The sequence below is a fragment of the Schistocerca cancellata genome, chromosome 4 (assembly GCF_023864275.1).
Source record: "Schistocerca cancellata isolate TAMUIC-IGC-003103 chromosome 4, iqSchCanc2.1, whole genome shotgun sequence".
Classification (NCBI taxonomy): Eukaryota; Metazoa; Arthropoda; class Insecta; order Orthoptera; family Acrididae; genus Schistocerca; species Schistocerca cancellata.
Genome location: NC_064629.1, coordinates 683157204 through 683178846, shown reverse-complemented (window position 1 = coordinate 683178846; position 21643 = coordinate 683157204). Strand labels below are relative to the sequence as shown.

The 21643-nt window shown below is 38.2% G+C and overlaps 1 protein-coding gene across 2 annotated transcripts in view; it reads left to right on the top strand.

The window, feature by feature from the left end:
* LOC126184836 (acyl-CoA synthetase short-chain family member 3, mitochondrial) overlaps positions 1-21643 on the top strand; it is a 518174-nt gene that overhangs the window by 406622 nt on the left and 89909 nt on the right. For both annotated transcript variants that reach the window (XM_049927427.1, XM_049927426.1), the window contains exon 9: positions 18910-18982. In XM_049927427.1, coding sequence (XP_049783384.1) covers positions 18910-18982 — 73 coding nt within the window. The remainder of the gene's footprint in view (positions 1-18909; positions 18983-21643) is intronic.

The window sequence follows — 21643 nt, the reverse complement described above, 5'->3', positions numbered from 1 at the left end:
ACTTTAGGTCCATCTAATTGCCAGGCATGAGGCAAGACAATTTCAACAAACCATGATTCAAACACTGTTAGGTCAAACCAACCACTTTGGTTTCTATTGTAACCTGCACCAGTTATGCCCTCTTCAGCCCAAGTATTGTAGAGGTGTTTTGCCCTATAAACTGTGTATGGTGGAAGGCCTGAGCTGTCAGCAGCTGCTGTTATCATCACACTGATACTTGACTTGGAAGTATCCACTATCCTTTCAGGATGTCTTGTGCCTCACTTCACTATTACTTTCACTTGTCAAGGATTGTCACAAAAGTTTGTCTCATCATAGTTTATAATGTTGAAGGTAGGGACACCAGTCAAGGCTGCTTCAAGGTTTTTAAAATATAAAGTCACTGTTTCTCGCGTAACTGCTGCCTTTGCCCTCTTCACATTTTCACTTACTCTAATTATTAGTTCTTTATTTCTTTTCAGAAAAGATTTTAACCACTCATTCCCAGGTCTATTGTCACAAAAACGGTTTTCAATCCTTCCTGCTTGATTGAGATATGCATGTACAATGTCCCTAACATCACTGTTCCTCAGAGGAAACCCCCATTTCACACAACACAACAATCCTTCAACAAGGTTTTTTTCCTCACTATTGGTTAATGCTGGTTGACTGCCTATTTTCTGTTTGTACCTTTCCTTGAGTTTCTCATTTAATGTGGTATATGGAACTGTGTATGGCTCTGAAGCTTTCTGGATGCTTAATTTTCCTGATTTGACAGCTTTCACTGCATTTAGAAGAAATTCTGGTTTGTAGTTAGATTTCTGTGTTGGTCCCAGAACCTTTTGGTATACTCACATGATTGAATTCACCATACAAAAATGCAGTTTTGTAATTAGGCCTGCTTAGTGACTAAGCAGTATTAGGAGTGAACAAAAAAATGAAACTGTATCACTTAAGACATTCATATGCAGGCAATGATATTACAACTTACCAGTTACACTTCAGAAGTAACAGGCACCAGCAGATGTTCTCACACTGTTATATTGACTACACAAGTGTAGCACAAGAATCACACACCTACCGACAATGTGATTTGCTAGTTGTGAACACTCCAACATGTCTTTGTTTTTGATAGATTAGTCAAGAATTCATGACAATGGTCAGCTGCAATGTAATGGTTAAAATGCTACACTCAGTCATCCAAATGTGGAAAAACCAGTAAATGGTCGGATTGACACCACCTGATTGGATTCACCTCATTTTACAGTGCAAGAAGAAAATTTTCAATATATTTGTATAGGACTTCAGTTTCCCTTTGCTTTTGCCCATAAATGTTCAAGAAGAATTATTTTTGTGACAGCAAAACATGATCATCATCATTTTATACAGTTTCCCACAATTGGCAGGGTGTGCTAACAACAGAATCCTCTCCATCTTATCCAGTCTTCACACCACCTCTCTGTTGTTACTCTAGCAATATTGTCCTCTATTCTGGGTGCTTACTTCCACCCCTTTAGTCCCTTGGTCTCCTGCCCTTCATCAGCCTCTCTCATATCTTCCTAGTCATTCTTGTCTTCTCCATTCTCCTTAAATGCCCATACTATATTAATTTTCATTCCTCAGTCTTCTCTTATAGTTGTTCCTCATGTGATATCTTACAAAAACTTTCATTTCTCATTTTTTCTATTTTTGTTACACCTATCTGACTTCCCAAAAACTTCATTTCACTTGCCTTGCCTTCCCTTCCTTCAAGACCTGCATTTTGCAGTGTACAACAGAAGTGATCTACAATACATTTGGTATATCACCTGCTTGCTGCTCTAAGGGACTTCTTTGTTTCATATAATTTCTCTCACATTTCCAATAAAGCTATAAGCTTGGCTTTCCCATTCAGTTTCCTCTGTCATTTCTTCCATTTTCTTGTATTATGCTCCTCAGGTACCGTACTTGAAACTTCCCACTGTTTTCAGACCCTCCCCAACTGAACAACTTCTTCAGAAACTTGTAATTGCTTCTGTACTCCATCCTAATTGTTCTCTCATTTCTCTCATGCCATCAAATCATCAGCATTAGACATTGCTGTCATCCTGTTCCCAAACTCTCTTGCCACTTGTACCATTATATTATCCATCACAACTACGAAAAGTAATAAAGATAGTGCTGCTCTCTGTTTCAGATCATTTCTCTGTATTAGCCATCCTTCTCTCTCTGTCTCTCTCTTCCTACTCTCATACAGCTTACACTTCCCTGGAACAGTTCTTTTATCCTTGTAAGGAAAGAGGTATAGAAGCAGACTCTGTACTAAGTGCTTTCCAAACTGGATATAGTGTCATATGCCTTCTCCAAATACAGGAAGACCAACAGTAGATCTCTGCCATAATCGTAACAGTGTTCTGCAACTTGTTCACTGCAAATACGAAATCTACCATGTGCCCCAATCCATATTATTCTTTTCTCAGTTGCTTTTGCGCTGTTGTCTCCCCATTTTTTCCACTTCCTTCTTCTAAGACAGGTACAATTATTCCCACCTTCCAGTCTTCTGGAGTTCTCAGTTTCTTCCATATAGCTCTATGCATCTACTGTGTCCTCACATCTGCTCTGATCATTTCCACACTTAGTTGCAACTTTCGTCCTTGCATATACTTTAGTGCTTCATCCACTTGCATCCACAACAGATCTTTTTCTATTTCCAGTTCACAGGGTATCTGCTCTATACCTCTGTCTTACTCTGCTGCTCTTTACAGATTCAGCAAATCATCAAATATGTCCTCTACACCTCTTTGAGGTTTTCCTCCTTTCCATTTCATTCCCATTTTTTTGTCCAATTTCTTTTTTCTCTGCAACCACTTTTTGTCCCTCCCACTTTCTCACATTCTATTTTCCTGTATCTTCTGATCTCCTTTGTTGAAATCATATTCCAAAGGCCTAATTCTTCTTCAAAACTGATTCTTTAGCTTCAGGTTTCCACCAAGGGATCTCCTTGTATTCCTTTATGTTCAGCATTTCTTCCACAAAACTCCTCTGCTGCTTCTGCAAGTGACCCTGTCAAGAAACCTCCATTCTGTTACCACAGTTCACAACTCACACAGTTAGTTTTTTGTTTTAATTGAATCTGATGCTTATCCTAAATAAGCTAATTATAATTGTAATAACCTTTGATTCACTTCAGATTCTAATTATCAGTTCCTACAGTAACACTGAATTAACCTTAACAATATCTGGCTGGATGCTTTCTGATTTTGATAATTTTTTCTCTCTTGTGCTAATTGTTCTAGTATTACTTTATTCAACTTAGGTTTACCATTTATTTACATAAACAAAATTATTTTACTTGACCTTACAGTCAGTTTATGATCAACATGACTGAATGATTTTCAGTGTAAGCTACAGATATAGATATTGTGTGAGTATGTACTGATCAAGGTAATGAGGGATTGTATGGATCCACAATACATTTAACAAAATGTGACAGTTGCTAAAGAAGTAAAGACAGCTGTGCAACAGGTTCAGAAACTCTCTTAAGACTGTAACCAGAAAAAAGTAAATGTGCTCAAAATGAATATAATGAAAGCTGTGCATACAGTTCTTCTATGAATCTGAGGGCAAAATCCTTGCTATAGATCTGTGAGAGGTCTCCAAGAGGTGTGCTCTTATTTGAAATCCATCACCAATGTCAAAGAACTTGTTCAGTTAAGAATACTGGATTAAAACATATTTGATACTGAAATTCTCTTTTGGAATTCTTTTGTTTATGAAGTTCTTGTTGTAGTTGCTCTCATCATTTGTTTGATGAATACAGTGGGGGAATCACAGCAGTAAACTAATGTCTATGAAATTGATGAATTAGTAAACTAATTGATAAATGCAAGTGTTGCTTGGTTGGGTGAGGGGACCAGACAACAAGGTTTGGGCGCATTGCATTATGGAAGGATGGGGGAAGGAAGTCAGCCATGCCCTTTTGGAGGAACTGTCCCAGCATTTGCCTCAAGTAATTTAGGTGAATCACAGAAAACCTATATTAGGATGACCAGACAAGGGTTTGAACCATCATCCTCCTGAATGCAAATGTCAAAAGCTACTGAATTTCCTATTGCATTTTAAATTAGGTATGAGCTAAGACTTATTCTGCCTGCTACTGTTGTTCAGAACAGACATTCAAACAATAACGTACATGTCATGACTGAAAATGAACCCCTCTCACTTTCACTTTTGAGAGGTACTATAAAACTTATATGCAGAATTAAGCATTTATGTCACTAAATTGAATTTTATGTAGTGTTCTTGAACACATTTTATCTTCCTTTATGATAACTTTCCTTAAAGCTAAAAGATGAATGGAGTTTCAGAAACAACCTGCATGTGAAAGTAGGTCACTGTCCACTCATTAGATCAAAAACTCTACAGAAATTAGCAATCAAAATGTATGGGTAGTGCTGGTTGAAAATTATGAACTATTTAGCAATACAGGAGATGACCCACCAAAAGGCAAAGGTGCTGTGTCAGTGATAGGCACACAAACAAAAAGAAAGTGCATTCCAAAAGCTAGCCAAGACCTGTACCTTTTGTTTGTGTGTCTATCAAAAATAGCAATTAGGCTGACATAATGTTTCTTGTGCACTGATTAATCACTAAAGTGCATGTTTTGGTATGATATTAGATTAAGAAATTGTTTTCATGTAGTATAAATGTGCTGGTTCTCAAGGTGGGATGGATAAAAAACAAGTACACACATACATAATACACTTGTATTCACATAGGAAGAAAAAGGAACAACAACAAAACAAAAATAGTCCACTGCCTTGCAGACAGTCACAGAAAAGATGAAATGTGGTGCCAAATTACTAATGTAACAACACCACCACTTAGTTTGGTGACTTATGAATAAGATAATGTGTCATGTCTTAGTAAGTGGATTTAGTTAATATATCAGCAGGCATTTCCTTTACCTTCACGTATTTAACAACAATCTCACTTTTTTCACATACTGTCTAATAAAATGTTCCTTAGCACAATCATGTTTCAGAGTAGAATGCAGCACATGATTTTGGGACAGTCTAAGAAAACTCTTGTTGTCATGCAGAATGATTACAGGGTTGTTATGCATATTATTTAACAACTCTCATGTCAACTGTCTCAAATAAACTGCCTTTTTGGCTGCATGACTTGAAGTTATATGTTTAACTGTGGTAGTTGGTGTGGCAAGATCCCCCAGCTTCTTGCTTTCCCAGGAATTGAATAGGAAGGACAAGGATATTCTGTAAGTTGGATGGACAGTGGAACACTACTTTAGACAATGTTGGTAGGATTTTGGGTATAATATCCCCCATCTCAGGACACGATGAGAGGTAGTCAAAGCCTAGTGAGCAAGGGTACCCATATGATATTTTGTAGGTGGGGAGGGCCTAGACATAGGGGTATGGAGTACTTTTAATATTTTGGAAGACAAATGCTATAATTACAAGTAGCTATAAAAAAGTTGCAGTTCTGACCCCGTTAAAACCCTTGCAATAACAACTTTTAAATCATTTTCTTGAAAGAAAAACGCCTGACTACACTACATTTTTTACCTTCCCAGAGTGCCTGGGGGGGGGGGGGGGGGGTTGATTACTGCTGTCTGGGGAGGAGATGGTATGGGAGATCTGTTTGTGGATTATCATGATAGGAGATTGATCATTAAAGCTCCGCTAAGTGTATCAGTAGAATTTGAAAACTTCTGCTTGCCACTGCAGATGTAGCATTCAGGGTTGGCAAGGCTGTAAAGAAGAGACTTTCTGACATGGAATGAGTGATAGCTTTCAAAATGTAGGTAATGTTGATGGTTGTCACACTTTTTATGAACAGACGTATTTATGGAGCTAGTTGGGAGGTGGAGATCAACACCTAGGAAGTTGTTTGATTGAGCTGAGAAGGAACAGGTGAAGCTATTTGGGAGTGGGTGCTGAGGCTCTGGAGGAAAGACCAAAGGTTGTCCCTGTCATGAGACCAGACCATGAAAATGTCATCAGTGAACCTGAATGGGGTTTTGTGTGTTGACTGGACAGGAAGTTCTCTAGATGGCCCATAAATAAATAGGAATTGCATGGTACCATGTGAGTACCGTGGACTTGTTTATAGAATTGACCTTCAAAATTGAAATAATTGTGGGTCAGGTTGTGGTTGGCTAGAAGGATTAGGAAAGAGGCAGTATCAGAAGGATGTTGAGAAAAGTAGTATTCCATCATGGCCATGGGGATGGGGGCTGTTGGTGTCCAAGGTCATCACATCCACAGTGACCAACAAGGAGTCTAGCTGCAATGGACAGCAACTGTGGAAAGGTGGTGAGGGGAGTGAGCAGTGTGTTGAAGGGTGAGAGAGTATGAACAATAGTTTGGAAGCATTGTACCCAGTCACAGTGGTATGACTTGCAGCAAGATCTCTTGGTGTTTGGTTTGTGGAGTTTGGGATGTAGGTAAAATGTAGGGCTGGGAAGGAGGGGGTTGATGGTGTGATGAGGGACATTTATTCAAGTGTCAGGTTTTGGGGTGAACCAAGGACTTTGAGAAGCTGCTGTAGGTCACATTGAACTTTTGGGATGGGATCCTGGTCATAAGCTTTGTGTGCAGAGGTTTTGGAAAGTTGGTGGAGACCCTCAGCCACATAGTCACTATGATTCATGACCACTGTGGTGGTGCCCCTGTCTGCAGAAAGGATGATAATGCATGGATTGATTTTCAGGCTACAAATAACTATGTGTTCCATAGGAGTGATGTGGTACTCACTAGGGAGGGGCTTAGGAAAGAAAAGTGAGGCAACACTGCATTTGAGAGCTTCCTGAAAGATTATCAGAGATGACCATGTGAAAGGGGAGGAGGATTTCAGCTGGTGGGAGGCTGGAACTTCAATGTGAACAATGTTCTATGTGATGCTTTGGTTGGCTGTAGTCAGGGGGTGGAGTTTTCAAAATACTTAGATGACTAAAATCAGAGCTTCTAATGGATGGACAATATTCCATCCTGCTCATCCATAAACAGATCTCCCATGCCATCTTCTTCTCTGACAAAAGTAAACCTGTCAACATACCATCAACTGCATTCCTCTGATCACTCAGTATCACCCTGTCCTTGAAAATTTAAATGACATCCTCATTGGGGCATCAACTATCTCTCGTAGTGCCTTGACATAAGGCATATCCTACCCAAAATTTGACCCAAATCACCCAGCCTACAGAATATTCTTGCCCATCCCTATTTCAGTCCTGCACCCTATATCATTCCCTTGCAGTTGGCCCAGGTCTAAGACCTGCCCCACACATCCACCCACCACCTCCTACTACAATCCAGCCAGAGACATTTCCTACCTAATAAACGGCGGGGCTGTGTTTGAAAGCTACCACACTATATGTCAGCTGTGCTGAAACTACTATACAGCATTGTACATGGGTGTGACAAGTAACCAAATGTCTGCTTGCATGAATGGACACCACTGAACTGTGGCAAACCACAGACTTGACCATCCAGTTGCTGAACAATCTGCACACAGAACCACAAATTGCTTCCACAAATCAGCCATTTGAATATTTCCTTGCAGTACAAGTTTCTCTGTTCTACACTGGCGGACACTGTCTCTCCAGCATATCCTTGCACTCTCACAATCCCTCTGGAAAACCTCTGCTACCTGTGTCTCACTGCCCCCCCTTACCTTTACACTTCTTCCTTCTTTCCACACTGCTCCTTCCTCATGCAGATCACCTACTTGTTTCTGCCACCTCTCACCCCTCTTTCTTCTCCCCCATGCGGGGGCATTATCTCTCTCTCTCTCTCTCTCTCTCTCTCTCTCTCTCTCTCTCTCTTTCTACCCCCCCCCCCTTTCTTTTCCACTCATTCCTCTTTCTCACTCCCCTCCCTGTCAAGCTTTTTGTCTCCATCTTCCTCTTCTTTACCCCCTTCCCTCACCCCAACCCTCTTACTCTCTGTATATCTCTTATATGCTCTACCCTCTGGACTCCTCTCATCTTGATGTCCAGCCACTGAGGCATCTGTCAAAAGATCTGCCTCACTCTATCCCATTAGCCTCTCCTTGCCTTGTGTGTCCTTCTCTATCCACTTTCCACCTTCATCTTCCCAGACAACTGCTCTCAATAACTGATAATAATAATAATAATAATAATAATAATAATAATAATAATTTTATTGTCATTCGGCCATTACAGCAATAGACAACGTCATATACATACTAAAATACAATTAATAGTTTGAAAGAAACAACAGGTTTCTTGTTAACATTATAGTATTATATTACAGTTGATAAATTCTCTTATGTCATAGAATGGGTGGAGGACTAGCCAGTCATGAATTGTTTGTTTGAATAATTGTTCAGGTAATTCTTGAACAGATTGAGGAAGATTATTAAATAATTTGTACCCCATGATTTCGTAGCTGTTGAGTGACTTTGACAATCTGTGGTAAGGAATATAGAGGCACCTATTCCTTCTTGTATTGTGGTTGTGTACATTTTCTCTGGTTTTTGTTTCTGGTAATTTCTTCTTCGTATAAATTAGAACATAGTATATGTACAAGTTTATAACAGTCATGATTTTCTGTTCACAGAACAATGGTTTACAGTGTGCCTTATATGCAGAACCAGTAATTATCCTAATAGCTTTTTTTTGCAGTATTAATATGTCATGTACACAGCTAGAGTTCCCCCACAAAATAATTCCATATGTTATTATACTTTGAAAGAATGAAAAATAGGATGTTCTAACATATTTTTCAGGAACACAATCCATAAGTCGCCTTAACAGGTAAATAACTCTTGACAATTTACCACTAATATATTGTACATGTTGACCCCAAGATAATTTATCATCAATGTATACCCCCAAAAATTTGACATAACTTGGATCATCTGACAGAAGCTTGTCTCTAAGACTACAGACCATCTGCTGTGTTTTGTTTTCATTCAACAGGAATCCATTTGCCTTGAACCAATAGGATGCTTGGTCAATTGTCTTTTCTGCACAAGTTTTAAGGCTATTGAAATCCTCACTAGCATGAAGAAATGTTGTATCATCTGCATACAACACAGTGGTGGACTTGATAAATGACGGCAGATCATTTATCATTATCAGGAACAAAAAGGGGCCCAGCACAGATCCCTGCGGAACACCTACCTTGACTTGCTCTATACTCGACATTTCTCTCCCTACACAAACAACTTGCTTACGATTCTGGAGATATGATTTCATTAATTTAAGGCTGTTGTGTCTAATGCCATAGAATTCCAGTTTTTCTAGGAGTGGCTTATGCTTTACACAGTCAAAAGCTTTGCTTAGATCACAAAATGTGAGTTGAGCATAGCCCTTATCCTCAAACACTTGATGTAAGTATTTGACTACAAAGTCTATAGCATCCACAGTAGACAACTTTTTCCTAAAACCATACTGAGATTCACTAATTATTCCTAATTTTTCAAAATAGACAGATAGCTGTTGGTAAATTACACATTCCAGTATTTTAGAAAAAGCTGGGACTATGGAGATTGGTCTGTAACTGGAAGGTGAGTCCATATCTCCCTTTTTATATATTGGAATTACCCTAGCCACTTTGAGTTCTTCGGGAAAATATCCTTCAGATATGCATTTATTTATACAGAATGTTAAGGGGTACACAATATAGTCTATTACTTTCTTTAGTAAATTACAGGATATGTCATAAATATCTACACTGTCTGAAGATTTCATCCGTTTTACAATGCTTAGGACATGACTAGGTGAGACCTCGGAGAACATAAACGTACCTGTGTCTGTTGGTATTCTGCAAACATTTTTAGAAAGTAACTCTGATGAACTGATATCAGGTTTGATTATAGTATTTCCTACATTTTCAACAGATTTAATAAAGAAATCATTGAATTTTTGGGGACTTATATTAATTTTTTTGCTTCTCACATCTTTAGCAGCACCATTTATTAATTTCCATGCAGCTTTGCACTTATTTGTGGAATTATCAATGGTATTGAAATTATGTGCTTTTTTGGCTTCCACGATGGCTTTTTTATACTCATTCCTGCATTTTGTATAGGCTAATCTGGCATGTTCTGTTTTCTGATTGTTACATATGTTGTGCAACACCATAACTTGGTTTTTCATATTTGATAATTGTTTAGTGAACCATGAATTTTGTCTGTTTGTAGCCCTGTTTGTTAAGCCTTTGTCAGTTAATTTGCATTTCTTTATGGGGATGTTGTCATTAAATTGTGTCAGAAATGTTTTAAAAATCTCTCAAATAATAGTTTCCCTGAAAACTCAGCACTAAGACTATAACTTGTGTCACCATGACATTGGTTGAACCAGTCTCTCTCAGCAAGGGACTTACAGAGCTGAACAATTTTGTCATCTGTGACAGGCCTGGTGATTATAACTTTTGGGACAGGCTTAGGAATATTACTATTATCAATACAGAACCTACTTGTATAGTTTAAAGATACAGAGTCATGGTCTGAAAATGGAAACGCTGTAACAGCACATGTTTCTTCTGTTGTTTTAAAGTTGACAAAAATATTGTCAAGACATGCTTTATCTCTTGTGGGCCTGTTATTGATTGAGTGCAAATTGCACTGTCTTAGAAGGTTTTTCAACTCAGTCACAGTACGTTTATGCGTTGTTATATCAAAATCTGCATTCAGATCTCCACCAATTACTATGTCATAATACAACCATCTGGTCCCTCTTAGTACATCTAACAGCATGTCCAATTTTTCCAGAAATACATTGATGATACCCTTAGGTGACCTGTAAAGGGATACTATTACTAACTTAAGACTGTCCATAACTATACCAGTGGCTTCAAAGTTCTGTTCCTCACATAAATAATCTAGGTCCAACTTAAAAAAGGAGCAGCTGAATGACTGATTAATATATATTGCCACACCACCTCTTATATGCAGTTTTCTACAGTAACTATTTGCTACACTATAGTTATCTAGTTTGACAACTGGAAGTACACTCTCAGTAACCCAATGTTCACTCAGACAGAAAATATCAAATTTGTTATCTAGTCCAAAACTGTTTACAATAAATTCTTTATCTATTAGTCCTTGAACATTCAGATAGCAAATTTTAAGTCAATAGTCAATAGTCAATAATCAGTCTCACTGTGGCCATGGTAGTGAACATTTGGGTGTTTGTGTGTGTAACTGTGTGTACTTTCATGAGAAGAAGAGTAAGAGCTTAAATGCTAGTGTGAACACTATTTCTGTCATGTGTATCTATGCACCACACAACAGACCATTATAGGTGAGTGGTTGCCTACCCTTTATTTTACGTATTGTTCCATCCAGGAATTTCCAGTGTGTTATAATTTTACTGACAGCTAGAGTGTACTTGACTGACACAATTTCAGCATTTACTAGTTTATAAATGCTATTTGACTCCAATCCAGAACAAAATATCTCACCCCTTTTAGAACATTGTACATCCATATTTATCAGAAACCAAAGCACAGACTGACAACAACTTAGTGGCTAAGAAAGCAAACCATTTTTGATGGAAGATATACCATCATCATCATCATCATCATCATCATCATCATCATCATCATTTAATACTGATTATGCCTTTCAGCGTTCAGTCTGGAGCATAGCCCCCCTTATACAGTTCCTCCATGATCCCCTATTCAGTGCTAACATTGGTGCCTCTGCTGATGTTAAACCTATTACTTCAAAATCATTCTTAACCGAATCCAGGTACCTTCTCCTCGGTCTGCCCCGACTCCTCCTACCCTCTACTGCTGAATCCATGAGTCTCTTGGGTAACCTTGCTTCTCCCATGCGTGTAACATGACCCCACCTTCTAAGCCTGTTCGCCCTGACTGCTACATCTATAGAGTTCATCCCCAGTTTTTCTTTGATTTCCTCATTGTGGACACCCTCCTGCCATTGTTCCCATCTACTAGTACCTGCAATCATCCTAGCTACTTTCATATCCGTAACCTCAACCTTGTTGATAAGGTAACCTGAGTCCACCCAGCTTTCGCTCCCATACAACAAAGTTGGTCGAAAGATTGAACGGTGCACAAATAACTTAGTCTTGGTACTGACTTCCTTCTTGCAGAAGAGAGTAGATCGTAGCTGAGCGCTCACTGCATTAGCTTTGCTACACCTCGCTTCCAGTTCTTTCACTATGTTGCCATCCTGTGAGAATATGCATCCTAAGTACTTGAAACCGTCCACCTGTTCTAACTTTGTTCCTCCTATTTGGCACTCAAATCCGTTTATATTTCTTTCCCACTGACATTACTTTCGTTTTGGAGATGCTAATCTTCATACCATAGTCCTTACATTTCTGATCTAGCTCTGAAATATTACTTTGCAAACTTTCAATCGAATCTGCCATCACAACTAAGTCATCCGCATGTGCAAGACTGCTTATTTTGTGTTCACATATCTTAATCTCACCCAGCCAGTCTATTGTTTTCAACATATGATCCATAAATAATATGAACAACAGTGGAGACAGGTTGCAGCCTTGTCTTACCCCTGAAAGTACTCTGAACCATGAACTCAATTTACTGTCAACTCTAACTGCTACCTGACTATCCATGTAAAGACCTTTAATTGCTTGCAAAAGTTTGCCTCCTATTCCATAATCTTGTAGAACAGACAATAACTTCCTCCTAGGAACCCAGTCATATGCCTTTTATAGATCTATAAAGCATAGATACAATTCCCTGTTCCACTCATAACACTTCTCCATTATTTGCCGTAAGCTAAAGATCTGGTCCTGACAACCTCTAAGAGGCCTAAACCCACACTGATTTTCATCCAATTGGTCCTCAACTAATACTCGCACTTTCCTTTCAACAATACCTGAGAAGATTTTACCCACAATGCTGATTAAAGAGATACCTCTGTAGTTGTTACAATCTTTTATGTTTCCATATTTAAAGATTGGTGTGATTACTGCCTTTGTCCAGTCTGATGGAACCTGTCCCGACTCCCAGGCCATTTCAATTATCCTGTGTAGCCATTTAAGACCTGACATTCCACTGTATTTGATGAGTTCCGACTTAATTTCATCCACCCGAGCCGCTTTATTGCACTGCAATCTATTGACCATTTTTTCCACTTCCTCAAATGTGATCCTATTTCCATCATCATTCCTATCCCATTCTACCTCAAAATCTGAAACATTACTGATTGCATTTTCACCTACATTCAGCAACTCTTCAAAATATTCCCTCCATCTGCCCAAGGCATCCACAGGATTCACCAGCAGTTTTCCTGACCTGTCCAAAATACTTGTCATTTCCTTCTTACCTCCCTTTCGAAGACTGCTAATTACACTCCAGAATGGTTTTCCAGCAGCTTGACCCATAGTCTCCAACCTGTTTCCAAAGTCTTCCCACGATTTCTTCTTGGATGCTGCAATTATCTGTTTTCATTTCCTTCTTACCTCCCTTTCGAAGACTGCTAATTACACTCCAGAATGGTTTTCCAGCAGCTTGACCCATAGTCTCCAACCTGTTTCCAAAGTCTTCCCACAATTTCTTCTTGGATGCTGCAATTATCTGTTTGGCTTTGTTTCTTTCTTCAACATAATTTTCTCTGTCTACCTGGGTTCTGGTATGTAGCCATTTTTGATACGCCTTCTTTTTCCTTTTACAGGCTGCCTTGACTGTATCATTCCACCAAGCTGTTTGCTTCATCCTACTTTTACACACTACTGTTCCAAGACATTCTTTAGCCACTTTTAGTACTGTGTCCCTGTACCTTGTCCATTCCTTTTCCAATGACTGTAATTGACTACATTCAACTAACTGGTACCTTTCTGAGATCGCTGTTATGTACTTGTGCCTGATTTCCTTATCCTGCAGTTTCTCCACTCTTATCCTCCTACATACAGACCTGACCTCCTGCACTTTCAGCCTCACAATCCGAATTTCACTGCAGATTAAATAATGATCAGTGTCATCAAAGAATCCCCTGAATACACGTGTGTCCCTCACAGCCTTCCTGAATTCCTGATCTGTTATTATATAGTCAATGACAGATCTGGTTCCCCTGCCTTCCCAAGTATACCGGTGAATGTTCTTATGTTTAAAAAAGGAGTTTGTGATTACTAAGCCCATACTGGCACAGAAATCCAAGTGTTGTTTCCCGTTCCTGTTGGCCTCCATATCCTCTCCAAATTTACCCATAACCTTTTCATACCCTTCTGTTCGATTTCCAATCCTGGCGTTAAAATCACCCATGAGCAGAACACTGTCCTTGTCCTTTGCTCTAACAACTACATCACTGAGTGCCTCATAAAAACTATCCATCTTATCTTGATCTGTCCCTTCACAATGCGAATATACTGACACAATCCTAATTTTCTTGCTAGACACTGTCAAATCTATCCACATCAGTCGTTCGTTTACATACCTTATTGCAACTACGCTGTTTCCATTTCTTTCCTGATGTAAAGCCCTACACCCCATTGTGCTATTCCTGCTTTGACTCCTGACAGGTAGACCTTGTATTCTCCCACTTCCTCTTCTTTCTCACCCCTTACCCGAATGTCACTAACAGCTAAAATGTCCAGCCCCATCTTACTTGCAGCCTCTGCCAGCTCTACCTTCTTCCCAGAGTAGCCCCCATTGATATTAGTAGCTCCCCATCTCATTACCATTTGTTTGCCAAGTCGTATCTTAGGAGTCCCTGGTTTGTCAGTTAGAAGTGGGACTCCGTCACCTCCAAAGGTCCGAGGCATTTTGCTCTGATTGTTGCCAGCATCATATTTAAAGTACCAGGGAAGCAGGTTGCTAGCCTTACTTGCCCAGAGTCCCATTGGGTTTTACCCCTAATGGCTGAGGGACTAACCGGTGGATTTACCTGGTCAATTAATCCAACATTAGCACACCTTACAATTTTTTGTTTGAAATTTTCTTGTACAAAATTTTGAAAGCACCCACTCTTTTCTTGAAGTCATGTGGGATGGTTCTCTGAAATAAATTATCCATTCATTCTGGTTAAAATCTGACTTACCACTAAAACAGTGACTTGTCTTCTCAATTCAAATCCTTCTTTGATGATTCTTGCCTCTGGGGACAGTCAGACTTGAAGTGACCATAGTTCCATGAAAACAAACATTTTGTTTTCTCCTTTTTTTGTTTATCTTTGTAAAACCTCTGCTGTGATTTCTTACCATGCTTTGCTGTAAAGCATTGTCACCACCATCTTTGTCTAGCTTGAAGCATGCTTCCATATTTCCATTTAGCAAACTTTATTTGACGTTTTCTGATGATGAATTTTCACTCATTGTAGTCCTACTGGTCTCTATACCCATCTGTAAAAGCATGCAAACTTTTGGTAAACCTCTCAGCATAAAGAGTGCAGTTAGTCTACCATCAACTAGTACACCCATGCTCTACACTTTGCTGGCTACATCCAGGGTATGAGTTACAGAATTCTGAACATTTCCTTCAAATTTGGGTAATGTGGTGTCCAACAGAGCATACAAAAGATTCATCCACCTAGTTTTAGTCTTACCAGCAAAAAGATTTTCTGGGGTATCCCAAGCTTCCTTTGCCTTTGTTGCGTTTTCCTCGTGTGCCTGAAGATATTTATCTACATACAAAAGAATAAATGTCCAAGCATCTATATCCTTCTCTGCATTTTTTGCAGGACTAGCACCCATGGCATATTTCATGGATTGTAAATAGTTTCATCTTAAACTTTCATGTGTAATCATCTTTAATCTTTAGTTTATCTACCACATTAGTAGTGGTTTTTGTCAAACTTTAATTTCAATATTTTTTGGAAACCCTGAATTCATGGGTATTAAATCACTTAATTGGTTTCTTCCAAAAAGAGAGTTCAAATGCTTATGATTTTGACAAAACACTAAACCACAACAAGTTTTTCAAACAATAAAGGGACCTAACCATTTGAGGGTATTGCTACAGTGCATATGAAATGTAGTGTGACTTCTATGTGAATCTATAAGCACTAATAATAATGTCGTGTGACGAGGGCCTCCCATCAGGTAGATCGCTTTCCTGGTGCAAGTCTTTCAATTTGACACCACTTCGGTGACTTGCGCATCGATGGGGATGAAATGGTGATGATTAGGACAACACATCACTCAGTAGACATCCCTGAGCAGAGAAAATATCCGACCCAGCTGGGAATTGAACCCGGGCCCTTAGGACTGACAGCCTGTCACACTGACCACTCAGCTTATGATAACACATGCACTTTTATCACAAACACTGTAGTGCAGAAGCTACACCAACTCAAACGGGAGACACTCAAGCACCCATCCAATAATCCTGATTCCTTCTCATGTGATTATCATGCCTTTGGTCCCTTAAGGAAGGCCTTGAAGGTTCAATGATTCCTGTCAGATGAAGATGTGCAGCAGGCAGTTAGAGACTTATTCACACAGCAGAACAGAGTGTTTTACCAAATGGGTATCTTCTACCTGGTGTGTCAGTGAGATGATGGCCTCAATGCTCACAGCAATTTTGCCTGATTAGCATACTGATTCTGGACTCTACGGCTTTCAAATGGAAAGTTTTTGATGACCCCTAATATACTCCTAACAGCGTGACACATCCTTCACTGCACAGATTTACTGCTTTGGACCCATAACCGGTTAGAATGCACTGATGTTTAAGAAACCATAGATAAATAACAATTACAACCATTCATAATGTACTTGTATTCACACATCAGCATTACGTGACATACACAGGAAGAGAAAGGAACAACAACAAAACAAAGGTAGCCCACCATTTTGGAGACTGTTATAGCAAGGATGAAATGTGGTGCTGTATTACCAACGTAACAACAACAGGTTGTGTGATTCTAGGTGAGGAATCATCATCTGAAACAAATGTAATGTCAGGCATTACATAAAGAAATATATTCTCTATTTGTATACATAACTTAGTTACCAGTTTCATCAGGATCTAAGATTTTCTGGAGATGATGATATCATTTATAGAGGGATGGTCACTCTAGAGGTTGAATTTGGCCTTCAGGACTGTTAATGTTCATTGCAGTAAATGGAAAGATTTAACATTAAAAAATGTTCAGAACAAATCATTGGACACAGCATCACCATACCTCCAATGTTCCTTGTGATAAAAAGCTTCCCATGAAACATTTCCCAAAAACTTGAAAAATATAGTTTTAGAATGGACATATAGCATTTGATTGCCACTCTAGAAAATTTATGTCAAAACATGAAGCATACATCAACATGTGCTTTTATAGTGTAAATACATAATATACACAAGCACAATTGACTGCTTTCAGTTTGAGTTGCAAGTGGCCAAAGTTCATAGATCTGAGATTTTTAACATTATATATTGCATCTCCTGTGCTTCTCAACACAACTTTATTTCTTTCAGTATATGGCATGTAGGCTCTTCAAAAGATTGTAATATGAATCAAGAAAAGTGTCTGCATTTATTTTTGTTAAACTGCCCTCTAGAAATTAAGGAAATTCCATCGTGTCCACTATATGTGATAAGTTTCACTGCTTATTAGTAATACATGTCACAAATGAAAAAATTGAACTTAGAGACAACTCATGCAGGACTGAAACATACTTTAATTAAAAATGTGGCTGCCTCTCCAGCTTTTTTAATTTTCTAAATGTCTTTCATCATGATGGAGATAGAGAATAGGACAAAAAGGAAATGTGCATGGCTAGGTGATGAAAAGCAGTTATTTCAAATCTGGAATTAGTGGGGGCACAAAGTACCTTTAAATCTTATCTCTGCTGATCCAGCTTCTGGGGTGACTGTATATGCCCTTACTTATAACTTGTATCTACAGATTCTTACAAAATGACACTAATGCACCTCAAGGAGCTGAAGATGGACTCTTGATGAAAAACTGAAGATAGGAATCCAAGACTGGAAACATCACCCAAAGACCCTACAGAGTATCAAAGTTACAAGAGCCTGCACCTGCCCTGGGGCACCCCTTTTTCAGTAAACATGACTTTGTATACTGACGGAATGTAGGTGGCATGTCTCGCAGTGTTGAATGTCATTCAGTGATAATGACTGAACACTGTGATCGCCAGTGGAGAAGATGGAGCTAGTTGGTGCATAGCCAGGCCTTGTCTACTATGAACGGTATGCTCTGTTGTCTTAGTGATTGCAGGTTTCAGGCAATGGTTTGCAACTGTAGTTTATGTTTTCCTGTATACTGAAAAACGTAGGAGAGTTTAGAGGAGTCCATGAGAAAAATAAACTGTGTGGATGGAAACCTGTTTCTGAAACTATCATCCACCAAGGCAACAGACAATTGCATACATACATTCATAGGAGACAAGGCTTGTCTATGTAGCAGCTAGTTCCCTTTTCTCCACTGGTGGTTGTGGCACTGAGTCACAATCACTGAATAACAAACAACATTGTGAGATGTTCTGCTCTTGGTCTGTCAGCATGCAAAGTTACATTTGCTTCCAAAGGAATGGCCTAATGACAGGCACCAGCGCCTATAACTTCAATTATGAGTAGTGTCATTGGACGGCACTTCTAGATATGGATTCCATCCTCAATTTGTTCTCCAAGACACCCTCTACAATCCCTCAAAGTTTGTCAGTAACATTTTGTAACACCCTGTATACTGATCTAGAATTTGGAGCATTATAATTATCCTTTTCGCACCTGTATACATTACCATCTTGCCTGTTCCCCGTATTGTTTTCTGTTTTATTGAGTGGTAAGTGGACACTCCTCCAACTCCATCAACATATTAATATTCACTTTTAGCTTCAGTTTAGAAGTGATGTGAATGAATATGACAGCTATTGTAAGCGATTAGTATACTATAAATTCATTAATATTATCACAGATTGAATAGCAGTTAAGAACATTTTTATCTATTAATATCAAAATTGCTTACCTTGAAAGGTTCAGTTCGATAAGCACATTGACTTTGTTCTAGGTTGAGAACGTTGTTTGTCGCAGGAGAGCACTGTGATCATGAAACCAAACAGTGGGCTGAGAAAGTCTTCCATGTAAGTTACCTGTATCAGCTATTTCTCAAAATTAAATGTTTTTCTAAAAACTATAACATAAATATTCAGCATGAAGCCATATTTACCAATTAATTTGGAATGTGAATGTAAAATGAAACATTCCACATCATTACTGTTTATCAAGCAAATGATCCATGAAACCTGAAAGTAACTAACTAAATGACTGACTAACTAACTAACTAAATAACTAACCAAACAACTGCATAACTGAAGGAAGTGAATGGAGCATTGCTATAAAAAGAAATAAATTTAAAATAAATGTACACCTAAAAGATATATTCTGTGAAAATGGAATTTCACAGAAATAGGTTCAGTAACAAACCAAAACTAATTTACAAGTTGCTTTAGCCATAAAATTGTCTCCTTTATTGTTCCTGCCTGTAGTTGTTGTAAACAGACCACTTATGACATAATTTACAAATTTCACTGTCTACGTTGCCAATGTTAACAACCAGAAGTGTCAAGGAGTTTATAGCTTGCAGCACTGATCTTTCAATGAACAATTTGATGGAATGTATTAGTTCAACTTCATTACTGAACACTCTGAAAATGTTTAAAAAAATTATTGAAAATATATTTTAAGGTTACTGACATTTTTTCTTAAATAATGTCATCAGATACCTACAATGTTATAGTGCTCTTCTTTGCCACTCATGTCTTTATATCTCTCAGCATTATATTAAATGGCAATAAATGAACAAACACAATGCTGTTACATATCAGTTTCATACAAAAAATTTATTTAGTGATTTAACATCACTGTCAGTATTTTAAACACACATTAACAAATTGAAAACTGAAAACAGTTACATTCTTTGCATATAAACCTTCAATTTGTATAGTTTTTATCGTACTTCATTACGTCCTCATAAACAAGTAAAATTATCTTATTGGTGTTTGGAGTTTGAATGATATTTCTGCCATTTGACAGTACAACTTCTTTATTTTATATTTCTGTCATGGTTTTGGCTTTAAGCCATTGAAAAAAAGGGAAAAAATGTATTTTTCCATTATCTGAAGTTTAAATGTATATAACTCAGTGGTAATGGGCAGTTAGAACACAGTGTGATTCTAGTAAGATCAAAAGAATAAAGTGGCTGTGTATTCAACAATTCAGTTATTTGTCTACAAATTAATGGTATGTAATTTTTGCCTTTAATGTCTTGATTAACTTGAGCATACTACATTTTTAATATGCACTGAGGCATTTTTGTGCATTGTTTCTTATTTGTATTTTGTAGAGACTTAAATACATTATAACCCAGTAGAGATAACATTTTGGATTTGCAAAAGGTGGAGTAATTTTGATCCTTAGGTAAGTTGTATGTATTAACCCTCTTGTAAAAAATCTAAATTTTAGATCCCCCCCTCCCCCCCCTTTTGTGGATTGTCTGCCATCTTGGAAAAACTACCAAGAAATGTCACTTTTTTCAGCTATTCCTCAGTAACTAGCTTCCAGTGATTTTAGGCAAAAATATACCACTATCAGTTTTAAAGTTTTGTACATAACATGTTGGAAAACTCGGAACAGCTGCTGAGATATGAGGCTGTGAAAATCTCCAAAAAGTCAAGAGACTGCAAAGAGTTATATATTTTAGTAGTTTTTGCCGTAATAACCTTTTTTAGTGCAGTTTTGTGCGCAATACATTGTTGTAGAGGATTTAATTTCCTTAAAGATTCATAAAAAATATTTGGAATTACCCCCTATACATGCTGAGAAAGTGGACTTGAGACTGAAAATACCATCCTCAGTCAAAAATAGTAGTCTTAATTGTAATATCATCTAAAAGCCATTATGTATATGATATATACATGTAGTTCATGAGATTTATGTAATTTATGGGGAATACATATTTTTGAAAAACAAAAACACAAATTGTCAACACGTTAACATTTACTTGTGTTTCAATGAATCACAGTTGGAAATAGATCTTATTGCATTTTCATTGCTGACACATTGTTGACATGGCTTTCTCTTCCTCCTTCACTCCCTCCCCTCTCCAGTATTCCCCCATCCCCCTTGACAGCTCTTGGAGTTTTGCAAAGTTTCTGTCAGTTACTATTGAACTGCTGTGTGTGGAAGTTCTTGATGTATTGTAGTATGTGCTTGTTCATTTGCAATGTCAGATTCAGATTTACATTTGGTTATGTGCTTCATCCATGTTGAAAGTCTGAGTGAAGATGAAATGTTGTTAGTGCAAGAGAGACTTGTAAACAGACTACATGAGTCGAGTGCAAAGCACAAATGTACAGCACATTCTGATTTTGTAAATAGCATGAACAAAATCTAGAGTCATTCTTCATGCCGGATGAGATATAATTGTGACAAGCTGATAGCAGCATACCTCCAAAGAGGGGCTTCCTGGTGCACACCTGGACTGTCTCTTAGGACACTGAATGAATATGTCTTCAATTTCAAAGACCATTGCTTCCTCTGTGGCAATGAATTACCTATGGAATTTGAGGAGAAACAGAGGAAAACCCCTCTGGGCTGACGTGATTGAGTGTTTTTGTGTGGAAAACTGTCCATGAAATAATTTATTCTGAATATTGTCAGTACACAATTGGACTACATGAAATACTTCAGTGCACATCCACTTTATGTGAGGGAACTGACTTAATAACAGCTGATGGAGCACA